This window comes from Dipteris shenzhenensis, chromosome 19, assembly GCF_047967505.1.
Source record: "Dipteris shenzhenensis isolate YYH24624 ecotype China chromosome 19, Dip_SZ_1.0, whole genome shotgun sequence".
NCBI lineage: Eukaryota > Viridiplantae > Streptophyta > Polypodiopsida > Gleicheniales > Dipteridaceae > Dipteris > Dipteris shenzhenensis.
In genome coordinates, this window is record NC_141614.1 from 14,283,929 (window position 1) to 14,298,596 (window position 14,668).

Below are 14,668 nucleotides of genomic sequence, written 5' to 3' on the forward strand. Positions count from 1 at the left end.
CTGTGCAGGAAGCGCTCTCTCGGGAACAATGGAAGAGAGTTATGGAGCTGGAGATCGAAGCCATTGAGAAGAATGGTACCTGGGAACTGATTCCAAGACCCAAGGGGCAGTGTGTCATTTGTGTCAAGTGGGTCTATAAGACCAAGTATACTACGGATGGAGCTGTGGACAAGCACAAGGCCAGACTTGTGGCCAAAGGCTACGCACAATGATCAGGGATTGATTATGAGGACACCTTTGACCCCACCGCCCAAATGTCTACTCTCACAGTTTTGGCAGTTGTAGCTCATCAACAATGGCTGATCTATCAAATGGATGCGAAGTCAGCTTTCCTTAATGGTGACCTGCATGAGGCGATCTATGTGGAACAGTCCCCCAGGATTTGTCAAATCAGAGGGTATGGTCTACAAGCTGAAGAAGGCACTGTATGGTCACAAGCAGGCCCCACATGCCTGAAACCAGAAGATCGACACATTTTTTCTACGGAAGGGTTTGCGGAAGTCTCGAGCTCATCCGAACTTGTATCTCTTCCAAAAGGATGGTCTAGTATGTACGCCGATGACCTCTTCGTTACAAGCAACCATGTGGCACATATTGCCGAGATCAAGGCTGCTTTGTCACAGGCATTCGAGATGACAGATTTGGGGCTACTCCATTTCTTCCTTGGCTTGGAGATTTGGCAGGGTAAGGAAGGCTTCTTTCTTTCTCAAAAGCGGTATGTGCATGGGCTTCTAGCAGCCTCAAGAAGGAGGAGTGTAAGTCTTTCTTCCCCCATGGATCCCAACACAAAGCTGTCTAAATATGATCCCAATGAATCGGTGGATGCAGGTTTATACCGCAAGCTGATTGGATCCTTGATCTAGCTTCTCAATACCAGATGGATCTCAGCTTCTCCATGGGTCTATTGAGCTCCTTTATGCAGATGCCTTTGGGAACCCATTAGGATGCAAGGATGAGGACCCTCAAGTATGTTACACAGGGTACGCGTGATTGAGGATCGTTCTATTGGGCAAGCGAAGGGCTCAAGTCCATGATCCAGTTATAGGGCTAGAGTGATTCCAATTGGGAAGTTGATCCAAACACTCGGCGATCGACCACAAGATATTGTTTCACCCTTGGGTCAGCGGAAATTACATGGAGCAGTAAACGGGAACCCAATGTGGCCTTATCTTCCACATAGGTTGAGTATCAGGCTACCTGTTCAGCTACGTGTGAGGCAGTCTGGCTGCTTGGCGGGATAGGGTTCCTACAAAAGTCTCCGACCATCATCCACAGTGATGATCAAAGTTGTATAGCACTTGCTCACAATCGGGTGTTTCATGCTTGGACAAAGCACATTGAGATGTAATATCATCATGTGCGGGAGAAAGTGCTAGATGAAGTGAACTAAAACCGACTCGCTCATAAAAGACAGCGATTACAGCTCATAAAAGACAGTAATTATACTTTCATAAGCTCTCCCTCACTCCCTCTCTCTGTAGATGCACTAGGGCCCAGGACAAAACGTCGGGCTGGACCCCCCGGAAGGTTTTTATTCATGAGAGAGAATCTGTTACAAAAGTTCAGCGTAGAGCTGTTTGGTAACCTCTTTTCAAAACGTGAAAAATCCCCTTTATTACAAGAGCTTCAAGCTCATTTCAAATTGGCAACATGCCACTTGTCTAAAATCTAGACCAAGTCCTATTACATGCCACTAAGGGCCATTCTCGAGTCTTCACAGCACTTGGTTACACGAACCGCCTCTTAGATGCTTGTCACACTCCCGTAGCGCTTAGGAAAAATAATTCTTCCTAGTACCTGCAACAATTAATTAAAGCGCACCACCATGGCACCCATTAATTGTTAGCGCTTTGCATGCAAAATAACACACTGTGGACTAATTCTAGTCACGGTGGGCGTCCCCACTGAACACATGTGCACACCTAACAAATATAAAAATATATATTTATTCTCTGGTTGACCGGAGTCAACACTCTTGATTATAATTAAGGAGCTTTGACCAAGGGTCGAGGCGCCTTAATTATAGCCAAGTCTCTCCAACCGAAGTTGGCACATCTTGGTTAACCGGGGTTAACCCTCTTGGCGCATGCCAAGTCTTGTTGACCAAAGTCAACACTCTCTGACCGTAGTCAGCTCTGTAGTTCTCTGGTTAACCGCAGTTAACCCTCTTGGTAATAAACCAAGTCTCCTTGACCGAAGTCAGGTTTACTTGACTAGAGTCAAGTATCTTTGACCGTAGTCAATCCTTTGACCATTAAAATAACTCTTTGACCATAATTAACACATATAAAACTCTTTAATTATGACTGTACTTTGACTTAGGATATTTACATTGTGGTGACATGAACTTGCTCATCTTCTGTAAGACAAAGGACAACAAGGCGGACCTGTTTACCAACCCACTTCCACGGCAGTTGCTTGGTGCTCATTCCAGCTCCCTAGGGCTCATTCAACATCCAGGAGCTGAGAGGGGGTGTTAGCATATCCTTATGTATGAGTGAGGGCTTCATTGTGAGTGTGCCCTGTCATGATGAGGAGTGTACAGATGGAGGGGGGATGTGAGGCTGTTTTTACCCACCGTGGTGGTACCCTAGATCGTGGCTGTTAGCAAGGGGTGGGGGGCTGTTTTCACCCACCCCCGGACCCACCTTGGAGGCACCATGTAGGCGCCTTGACGCGCGCCATGAACCGCCTAGGTTGGGGGGTCAACCAAGATGTTATCTTCAAAAAGCACATCATTTCACATACAAGACTTTGCTTTAATTAGGTAGTGCAAGAAACCGTGAGAAGAGCCTCCCTTTCGTTCGCTACACGGTTAACAATGCTAGGAGATTTAAGCTCAGTCTTAGGGCCTAGAAGCCCACTAGAGCTCCTCATTGGGAGAATTTTCAGATTTCTACAGTCTTGCAGAAATCTTCTTGGCTAAGAAGTTGGAAGTCCATCAAGATTAGAAAATCAATATTTCTTTTGGCTTTCTATTCATGGAGGAATCACCTAAACCTATGGACGTCCAGGTTTGGATCATCCCTCTCTGCCTTTCTACTGAGGAGTCCATTCAATGTCGTTTATAGGATTGCAGAGAGGCAAAGTTAATCTAGAAGGGGAATGGCTAACCTTTTAAGTAGTTTGTTCCCTCCACCTTCTTCATGACCTGGGGACTTCGCGGCTTGGCTCTCTCTTTTGGATGAATAGCTCCTCTTGGGCTCTTTTGTCGGCGCTTAGTTGAGTCATGCTCTCTAATGATGTTCCCCATTCTCCTTACAAACCTGCACATAGCTCCTCTTGAGCTCTTTCGACAACACTTAGTTAAATTATGCTCTCTAGATGATATTTCTCATTCTCCTTACAAACCTGCACATGCCTTAGTGGATACTTTTTGAGAGCTCATAGTGAGCATTTCAGCATGGCACATACGGAGATCCAAATGCACAGAGGCACTTGACGGCTCCATTGGTCCACCCTTCTCACACATTGGCCAGTATTTGGATAGACACAGTAACACACTCTAATGGCCATTTGCTTGAGCATGCAAGGGTGCCTCAGCCAGGAGGAATATCTTCCTCAGGGAGTGGAGTGCCTCCCCTTTAGGCTTTTTCTCCGAGTCCACCAAGTTGAGTTGGCATTTTCAGCCTCAACCTTGGTGCTTTACTAGCTCTTCTTGATGGAAAGGTTGTTCCCCTACTCAGGATATAGTGTATTTCATGCTACGCATGATGTACTCTTGCCATGAGTATTAGCAAATCGTTTTATTCGTAAGCTTTCAACAGGGATTTATAAGTTTGGTGTACAGTTGAAACATGGCTTTTTGATGCCAACGTAGCAATGCTCATCTGGTGGGTGATAGGTGGCCAAATCCACCATAGAGGGGATCTTTGATCAAGGCAAAAACGGAGGAGTGATAACTATAGTGGTTTCACTCTCTACGTTGATCTTCAAATCATGGCGACAACTCTCTTCTCGACAATCGTGAGTTTTGAGTGATAAACTTCTTTTGTAGTGTCTCTCTCTAGTTATGACAGTCGCTCATCTTGATGAGCACAAGATAGTTGTAGTTTCTGAGTCTTGATGGTATCATGCCTGGAGGAGAACAAGCATATTCAGTGAAGCACAAAGGTAATGCAAAGATTTGTGAGTATCTTGGAAAGGACAATCATTCTACAAAATTTTGCTAGAAGAAACCCTATGACGCGCAGTGTAAAGATTCCAAGGATTCCAAGGCATCCTTGGTAGAAAATATCCCAAGGGCATCCTTGGTAGAAAATATACCAAGGACATAAGCCTTCGCAAGTTTGGCGGTTGCAGATGAGTGTGATCATGATGATGATTACACTTTCCGAAGATTTCTCTTTCAATAGTTGCAGTTTTTTGGATTGATCTTGCCCACAGTGGGTGATCGAATGGAATTTGTGCCGTGTGGGTAGTCAATCTCATATTGCCAAGCTTGGTCCTTTATGGATAGCTTAATTGATTTTGTTCTTAGCTCTACGTGTTAGTGGGAGTTTTTGGTCATTTGATATTGGATGTCAATCCTTTGTTCAGCCTATGTAGCCATGCACATTTGGTGGGTGATAGGTGTCTGAATCCACCATAATGGGTGATCTTTGATCAAGGGGAAATCAAGGAGTCATTAACTACGACAGTTTCACTCTCTATGCTGATCTTTAAATCATGGAGGCGACTCCTCTTTTCTCGGCAATCGTGTGTTTTAAGTGATAGACTTCTTCTATAGTCTCTCTCTCAACACATCCCAAGCAGTGCTTCATCAACATCGACGTCGACATAGTTTCACTTACTGAGGGGAGCCAGTGGAGACAGTGCAGTCCTACACATACCTAGGGGCAGTATCCACAGGACCAAGCTTCATGATGACCCCTGCCGCCAAATTACAACTCACACGAGGGAAAGGTGCCCTGGCCGAATTAGAGAGACGGTGCTTCCAGGCGCATTTCCCGGATCCACCGACAAAGGCTGGCTTTTTGACACTGTCGTGAGACCGACTGCCATGTATGCAGCACCTTTTTGATGGGGTGACCTTTCAACTACTGATTGGAAGGGATTTGAGAGGCTACAGGTGATCATGGGATCTAGGAAAATTCAGAGTAAGCCTTCAGTTCCCCATCAAATCATACAGGAAAAATTCTCCATGACACCTCTCCAAGTGGATGCCCTCTTCCAAACTGTGACTTTTCTCCACATAGTTTGGGCCCTACCTCAGTGGAGATTATCGAGACTGGCATTGGAGTCATCCCAACGAATGGCAGAGAGAGGCTTTGATACAGCATGGTATGCACGGGTGTCCATATGGTTTGATAGCCACGGTATTCAAATGGATAGGCTCCCCCCCTTTCAGTACAACGTGGATGCACCACTGGAGCTCATTCCACATGATGAGATTAACCGTATCATACGGTTAGACCTTCTCCAGGCTAGGGGGGGGGGGGCATCAAGAATTCCCCACCAAGGCCCAGTTCTATCACGACCACTTTCTGAGGATATCGGAGCATGTTCTCATCATCACGCCCCAAGTACCTCGAGGATAGGAGAGTCTCACACGCCTTGCGGATTGTTATCAGACAAATATGAGTCTCGTCCCACCAGTTGTGGATTGAGGCTGGGAGAGCGGCCAGCATACCTAGAGAGCAGCGTGTTTGTAGACTATATAGAGAAACTGTAGGGTTTGCAGTGGAGAGATCAAAAAGTAGACAATACTCAGACACAACTGAAGAACGGAACTCATAAAACATAGTGTCTGTTGGTAATATGAAAAACTGAATACAAGAACCTCAAGCCATCGTGTCTGAAGGACCGTGGCTGAGGTGAATCAAAAAGATGATTCCATGTAGAGAGACAGTAGAAAAGATAGCAGTAGAGGGAGCGTAACGCAGTCCTCCGTGTAGCTCAGTGATGACGAGGATGATGAAGGGCTGGAGCTGCCCTAGGAAATGGCTGAAAACCAGCATGCTCTGAGGAAGGAACCTTCAAGCTATCTGGAATAGCAACATGACGAAGAAAAGGAGCTGATCTGGGGCAGAAGGAGCAGATCTGGAGCAGAGGAGCAGAAGAGACAGATCTGGAGTAGGATGGGACACATCTGGAGCAGAAGGAACAGAGCTGAAGTAGAGGAGCAGATCTGGAGCAGAGGAGCAGAAGTTGGGACAGAACTGGAGGAGAGGACGGAGCAGCCAGGAGGCAAGAAAGAGAGGCAGAGAGAAGGCAGCAGAGAACGCAAATCTGAAGAGGAACAGGCGGGCCTGCAACAAAAGATGGCGTAGATGAGGAGCAGCTGCAGGTCCTGTCCTGCCAGAAGGAGTGTGGGAGCTTATGCTTTTATAGGCCAGACCTAGCTGGTTAGTTGGTCGGCCAGCTGGTCGGTAGGTCTGCCAGCTGGTCGACCAGCTGGTCGGTGGGCCTGCCAGCTGGTCGGCCAACCAGTCGGCCAGTTCTGGTCGGCCAGATCAGCCAGCCAAGTGGCTGAGGTGGCTGGCCTTTTGGCTGGCCTGTGAGCTGTTAGATTGCCCCATAAATTGGGGATTGTTTAGTTGCTGAATACCCCCTCTCAATTGCCAATTTGGAGGGGCAGTCATTGTGAGCTTGGAGCTTCGTGTAGGGATGTAATGCAAAAAATGCAGAGAAGGTCACAAGAGGAGTGCCCTTGCAAGGGAATTGTTCACTTCCTCAAGTGCCTGAGTTACACATATGATAGCATATAGAAATAAGAACACTGTGAAGCTTGAGAAAATAAGCCACCCCCTCTCACCGCCGAAAGGTGGAGGAAAGAGCTAAGGTAAAGAACAAATTTGTCGTAGCAGTACTGATAATCCAGAGAGGTCGGAGCTGAGCAGTGAGCCAGTGTGTGGCCGAACTTGGACCTCGAGAGAGAGGAGTCTATCCCCGCCTCCATGCAGGTAGAAGATTCGAAACAACAGTCATCTAGACACATCTGAACAGAAAGGGTCCCGCCGAGGGAGAACTTGTAGAACCTGGAAGTCAATGCCGATGGTGGTAGCGGTGAAGGATCATGACCCCCTCTTTCGAAGGAATGGGGAGAGTCAAACCGGAAACCGAAAAGGTAGGGAGGGATGGGAGTAGAAGATGGAGTTCTGAAAGGGAGGGCGGGATGGGAGTAGAAGATGGTGTTCTGAAAGGGAGGGAGGGATGGGAGTAGAAGATGGAGTTCTCTCCCTTAGTGCGCAGCGCAATGAGGAGGAAAAATATATGTTCATAGGAGTGATGCTCCCCGTACCTATGGTCTCCATGAAGAAGCAGGATCTTTAAATCACCAAAGATCTAGGGTCTTTAGATCACCATGGCTCTCATACCGTATAGAGAAACTGTAGGGTTTGCAGTGGAGCGATCAAAAAGTAGACAATACTCAGACACAACTGAAGAACGGAACTCAGAAAACATAGTGCTTGTTGGTAATATGAAAAACTGAATACAAGAACCTCAAGCCGTCGTGTCTGAAGGACCGTGGCTGAAGTGAATCAAAAAGATGATTCCATGTAGAGAGACAGTAGAAAAGATAGCAGCAGAGGGAGCGTAACACAGTCCTCCGTGTAGCTCAATGATGACGAGGATGATGAAGGGCTGGAGCTGCCCTAGGAAATGGCTGAAAACCAGCATGCTTTGAGGAAGGAACCTTCAGGCTATCTGGAATAGCAACATGATGAAGAAAAGGAGCTGATCTGGGGCAGAAGGAGCAGATCTGGAGCAGAGGAGCAGAAGAGACAGATCTGGAGTAGGATGGGACAGATCTAGAGCAGAAGGAACAGAGCTGAAGTAGAGGAGCAGATCTGGAGCAGAGGAGCAGAAGTTGGGACAGAACTGGAGGAGAGGATGGAGTAGCCAGGAGGCAGGAAGGAGAGGCAAAGAGAAGGCAGCAGAGAAGGCAGATCTGAAGAGGAGAGGTAGATGGAGCAGGCGGGCCTGCAGCAAAAGATGGCGGAGATGAGGAGCAGCTGCAGGTCCTGTCCTGTCAGAAGGAGTGTGGGAGCTTATGCTTTTATAGGCCAGACCTAGATGGTCGGCCAGCTGGTCGGTAGGTCTGCCAGCTGGTCGGCCAGCTGGTCGGCGGGCCTGCCAGCTGGTCGGCCAACTGGTCGGCCAGTTCTGGTCGGCCAGACCAGCTGGTCTTTCTGGCCACTTGGTTGGCTGAGGTGGCTGGCCTTTTGGCTGGCCTGTGAGCTGTTAGATTGCCCCATAAATTGGGGATTGTTTAGTTGCTGAATAGACTATGCACGATGGGGGAGGTCGAGACAGAGGAGCATTTTCTATGTGTCTGTCCGGCCTACTATGAGATCCGAGGGCGATACCACTGTCTCACACGACTAGTACATTTCCCCGACCAGGTTTGCATTGGACTCTACCTGATTGAGATGCGGAGACACAGAGATTCCCTTGTGTGGCAGGCCAAAGATCAGCTACAATTGATGCCTCAGGACATTGAGCTAGACTAAGCACAGACACGCGTCACTGATTTCTATGCATCCTAGCCAGCACCAAATGAGATTGAGGGGGAGGAGCTCGAGGAGACGAGAGCACTATGGATCAACAGTGAGACCCGTCACCAGGATGTGGCTAGACGAGAGACACGGAGACTAGACATGACACGTGGGGCGACCAGAGCACGCAGGATTGAGATCCGACCTATCTCAGCCCTTCTCAAAGGGGACCACCAGAGACGAGGCATTACTCTCAATGTAGCCCTTCCGGATACAAAGATCCAAGAGAGTGCGCCCCCACTTGGAGCTCTCGTTCTGAGCAGTACTTGATTTCTTTTCCTACTATTTTGTACTAGCTTTTTGCATTTTTAGCACTTCGCACTCAGCAAGGGCCTTAGTGAGCCCTTTGCTTCAGCCCACAGTGGCTTGTATGGGTTACATATATTTTGTACCTTGTCTCATAGACCCGCGAGGTCTCCTGAAGACGTTAATACACCTTTCTTTCTTTCTTTCTCTAGTTATGAGAGTCGCTCTCGTGATGAGCATAGGATAGTTGTAGTTTCTCTGAGTGTTGATGACAAGTCTCTCTCCTTGAGAAAGAATATATCTGTGTGACAAGCCCAGTACAGATGAGCACCTCTTGTTGCTTAATTCAATAGATTGTTTCTCTTGTTCCAATTGAATCATATCCATTGCCTAAGTTTCTATTTCTTCTTCATGATGGATTCTGGCAGACTGTGTGAGAGAGAGCGTTGCATCTATTGTCACCAATTACCAACAATGAGCATTGCTCTTGGGGCTTTTTTCATACTTAAGTCTTTTCATTGGGAAAAAAAGGAAGCATGTTACTAAAAGATCCAAGGCTAATACCATTCCTTACTTTGCCAAGGATTCCTAGACATGAATCCCCAGACCATCAATGAGCCGCCCTTTTTGTATCAAAGATCACCACACACACACACACCAACTCATAAGGCCTGAAACAAGACAGGAACCCTGACAGCAGACGCTCAAATTTCTTCTTGAGTGAGTCCACATAGTTGCAAGACGTGGAAGGCCAAGCCACTTCTCCAGAGATGACACACTTGCAGAAGGCTGGACACAAGATATTCGAGCTCTCATCCCTGTGGGGACACAAGATATTCGAGTTCTTATTCCACTGGGGGCGGAGTCCCTTCACAACACCCACAGGTCTATCCTATTGAGCGGAGCAAAGGATGCTAGCAGCAGACCTTTCACATGTTGTAGAGATTCCCTTAGGGCTAACAGACCATCAGAGTGTTCTTGTTTTTCAGCTTCAGTTTCCTTTAGCTCCTTCAGGATGTGCTCCACCTCTACTTCCCCTACAGGGGGATTGAACTCATGATGTAGTTCTGATTTGATTGTATAGGCCTCTTTGGCATTTCAAAGACGCTCATAAACCTTTCTATCTTCCTGAGATGGAGATAGACTGAGGAGGCTCGTGGCCAGACAAGAACCCGGACAGCAAACAATCAAAGTTTCCTTCAGATAAAGCCTACACAGAATGGACCTGAAGGGTCTAGAAGGCAGAGCCCACTTCTCAAAGACGTAGACTCACAAACATTAATAAACATTTCTTTCTTTCCCTGGCCACGTTTGCATAAAACAGTTCCTAGTGGTGGTGTGAAAGCTAAATTTGTCGGATGGATACTATTAATATGTAGCACCAGCATCTAGGCACTTGCAAATCAGCTCTTCCACAGCCTGAATTAAGTCTGATAAGATAGAACTAGCGTACAAGAACCAATCAAACAACTTGGAAGACATGCAATGATTTTCAATAGGGGTATTACCTTTTTGGCACCAGCATCTAAACTGTTGCAAATCAGCTCCTCCACAGCTTGAGCTATGTCAGATAAGACAGAGCTAGATCGCAAATGGCCAATCAAAGACTGGGGAAGGTGCGCAATAACTCCCATGGCTCTTCCACCAATCAAAATGTCTCCATGAAAGTTGAAACCACCTGAAAAATGACACAGAAGTCTACTCCTAAGCCACACTTTCATGCAGTCCTTAATGCTCTCATTTTAAGACATATTGTAGAGCCACTCACTTTTATCATTAAGCATGCCACTTAAGAAAACTCTAAGAAGCTTCCAGAAAGGAGCTAGTGGGGCAAATACACCAATAACACAGACGTATTTTGCATGAACAAGCCTTCACAATCTGAGAAAATGCTAAGGGAAGAAATGCATTTCCACCAATACTGCAGAATGTATATCAATGGGGCACTCAGGTTGATTCTCAAATTCAGTACCAACAAGTTGCATTAGAAGCACGTTTACAAAGCTCCAGATCAATATTTTGTATGGCATCCGTAGAACCAAATGCAGGTTACATGTACAGACAAAAATCGTGTCAGTCTAGATGGAGGGCAGTCTAGACTTCAAGAGTTAACACAAAGCTTCAGACCACAAACTCCAATATACACAGAATGGCTGTATAAAATGATACGATTGTACCAAGGAATTCAATGCATATAAGGAGGCACATGCCATGCAGAATTGTTTGTATCAGTGTTAAGAAGACTGGCAGATGAACATGATGCACCCATTAAACTCTGGCCAAAAAGGCATAGTACATACAAGCAGTTTGTACGAGTCGTCAACTATAAAATGCCAAGCTCAAGCATAATAATCTATACAGCTAAAGGTCTCTCTCTATTAAATAACAACAAACATAAAGTTCACCTTATTCTAAAGACTAGAGCTTCCATTACAAAGTGTTCAAAAAATTTGCCACAACATAAGAGGACGATTTCCTTTTAGGAAAAGATGATACCGCATCCATAGCAGTGTGTCATATTTGACAGAAGGACTCTAGTGAAACATCATAGATTCAAACGACACCTTCCTTCAAGTGTGCAAATGTAAGCTCAGACCACGCCATGTTCCTTTGTAGCCTGTGCACCTCCAATCTATAGATACAACCATGCATACCCAATAATCGTTGTATGTGACCAACTACTCTGTGTATTGTTTGGTTAAAATTCTGTACTGGAAGACCATTGTGACAGTACACTACCAAGTAGTCAACAAAACAATTTGAGATTCATCATTCAAGTCTTTGCTCAAAAAGTCCTGTCTTGAGTTCCTAATATCCAAATCAACTAGGTCTTCACACCTAGTGTATGCACATTGGAAACCTATTAGTTAACACCTTGGTAACATGATCCCCTGGCAGTAGATAACCAATGAGGCTGTCGGTTATATGCATCTGGTTTTGAGTCTAGAAACCATATTCCAGCTAAAAGAAATAGGAAAACAGCTGCCCACACGTCTCAGGGCTCCAGCTCACTGAATAAGGTAACCCTGAAGCAGATGCTAACAGCCAGCCAGGGGGACTATACAACCAGCAGATTCCACAATCCGTGAAAATGTAAAAGGTGCCTAAATGCGAAGCCTTCGAGAAAGCGCACAACCCCCTAAGGTCCCCCTAGAACCTTCCTTGCCCTTCTCCTGAATTAGGCACAGGATGTAAACTAGGTCTAGCCAAACATTCACTAAGGTGGATGCAAGACAGGTCTGCTATCCAATCATCAATAGGCTACAGTGTGCCACCCAGATGTTCCACGCTGTAATACTAGCCATCATCCCAAACATCAACCTCGAGTACACGAGAGGCAGCGCACCTTTGCAAGATCCGAGCGTCTTGGCGAGGAAGGAAGAACGGAAGTGGGCTTGGAGAGAGCAGAAGGCACCATGGACGGAGCTTGTAGCCATAGGGGATGGATGTTGAACAACAACCAGTGCTTCAAAATTGCAGTAGTGGACACTGGATGTCTTGTTGATGGCCGTTGAGAGGTGCTCTTTTTTATTGCTTAGGCTTGTGGTCTTCTTTCTCTTAACCCAACAATGAATCCCAACTCACATGTATGATAGGGAACCTGCATCAGCCTCCAACTTGAAAGCCTGGATACCCTACAGAGCTACCATGCATAATGTGAAGTGCTTACCAAAGGCAACCGATGATCTTAGGTGTACTTCTCCACATAACCTGAGCTATCAGGCATTGCCATAGGCTCTGTATGCCATATAGACAGCTGGGCATATCCTATGCAGAAGAGCAAGTATGGATTGCTCTGGCCACAAGTCAATGGGAAGTCCTCCACGTGCAGTACTCTTCTGGATTGATCCCTCTTCTACTTGCTACTATTTCTATGTTTATCTAGGACCTTACACGTTACCTACGCTGTTCCTCATTGAGCACTACACTTGACAACCAGCCAAGCATCACAGAAGCAGCAACAGCCGTAGCTTCAGCAATGCCTAGTAGCAACGTTGCCTTACTGCACATTTCTTGTTGATGCTCCCAATCCTGAATTAGCACAATACATTCTCGTGCACCCTACAGCCGTTACTTTCCCAGTTGTAAGTCTCGGATCGTAGAGTCTATTCAACTTCAAGAGAAGAAAGCTTAGCCAAAGCTTCTTCCTTTGCAGCTCCTTGGAGGCACATTGTAGCTCTTGTCCTTTCTCCACAATTTCTAGCCAAAGCTCTTCTTCATGGAGCCACAACTCCAAAGTACCACTTGTCCTACCCAAGCTTTCCCTACTGTTTTCTAGCCTAGAACGCAATGTTTCAAGTAGAGAACGATTCTCCTTATCTGCTTTCTAAAGCTTTTTTGTCATTTCCAACAGCTCTCTCACCTGGCAAGCAACATTTAAGCTTCTTTGAGCTTCAAAGTGAGCTCTTTCTACCGTTCCTATATTTAGTTTTTGAGGTATTGCTTCTTTAACATCTTTCCAGGACTGATTTTGCAGCTACAAGGCTTCTCTTTGCCCAGCTCCAAGTATTGGAGGTTCACAGGGAGAATCTCCTCCAAAAGGAGCCTTGGGACCTCCCAAATCAGCTAGCCAATGCAAAAACGACCTCCTCCTACTTTTTGGCACTACAACAGCCTCCAAAAGCAGCTCATCATGCAAAATGTGACAGAAGGTCATGAAAGAAACGAGTGTTAGACGGGACTTGGCAAGTGAAGAAACCGACCAAAAGGGATCTCCCTAGATAGGGAGTCAACTAGAATGTAGCCTAGAGTTACAGAGTCGATTGGAACTTAGCCTGGAGTTGTAGAGTTGAAGAGCTCTGGGATTGATCATTGATCTCCCTCACAGCTCCCAAGATCTCTTTCCCTCTGTTCCGCTCCTTGGACTGATTGGTAGGAGGTTGGTCTACCGAGACGCTCACGTTTTCTTACAGCGTATGATTCAATCCCGGTTTTGCCTGCCCATGAACTGTACGTGATTGTTGAGTCAGGAATCGAGAGTGAGAGCAAACTTGCTAAGGGTCGAGCACAAGACTTGCTGAGGTTGCTAAGGGTCAAGCGCAAGACTTGCTGAGATTGTGAGTGTGGAAGAAGATCAGCGTGCTCTTCTATTTGGTGTGAGGCTCAGCTCTGTAGCACGTGATTTGCGTGAAGAAGTTCAGCGCTTGTTCCATTCACTGGTGTGAGGCTCAGCCTTAGTAGCATTTCACGGAGAGAAGAAGTGTGCTGGAAGGAAGGGGCGTCTACCATGAAGTTAGGAAGGAAGGCCTACACGTCGTTTCCTGACGGCATCTCTTGATGTCGTTCTTGAAGAAGCACGAGATGAAAGATTTGTTTTGGAGTTCGATGACGAGTGGTGGCACACCTGCAGCAAGCGCATGATGCCAGCAGGAAGAGCTATCTGGAAGGCTAACAGCAGCACGTTGGTGCTTGTTGGGGACGAAATATTGAGAGCCAGGAATGGACGTCTCTAAGAGCATAGCAGGGAGTTTCATTGACAAGCACAGTTTCATTGACGGAGTGCGTGATAGAATTGATGCCCATCGAATTTTTCATCGGCCAAGTGCTTCTGATGGTACCAACGTGACCATCTAACAAGTAGTGTGAGCAGCATCTTCCATGCTTATCAGCGCAAGTGCCTGATGGTAGCAGCGTGACCATCAACAAACAATAGTGTGAGCAACAAAAGGATCTTCCACGCTTGTCTGCACAAGAATTGCTAGATCGCCTTGAGGTGAATCCCTAGACAAAGGTCAACGACAGGCACAGGAGAAGGGACTTACCAAACCTTTTCTTAGGTCAGCCTAACCCCAGGTAGCTAACCAGACCATGGTCCAATTAGACTAACTAGTTGGGCTAACCAGACTCCAATCTGGTTTAGTTACTTACACCACAAGTGGTTAACCAATCCACAGGCCCCCACAAAAGGCCAGACTTGGGTG

General features: G+C 46.4%; 1 protein-coding gene across 2 annotated transcripts in view; it reads right to left on the minus strand.

The window, feature by feature from the left end:
* MLH3 (MUTL protein homolog 3) overlaps window positions 1–14,668 on the minus strand; it is a 112,240-nt gene that overhangs the window by 88,989 nt on the left and 8,583 nt on the right. For both annotated transcript variants that reach the window (XM_087390780.1, XM_087390781.1), the window contains exon 2: window positions 10,256–10,425. In XM_087390780.1, the coding sequence (XP_087246906.1) occupies window positions 10,256–10,381 (126 nt within the window). In that variant the 5' untranslated portion in view covers window positions 10,382–10,425. The remainder of the gene's footprint in view (window positions 1–10,255; window positions 10,426–14,668) is intronic.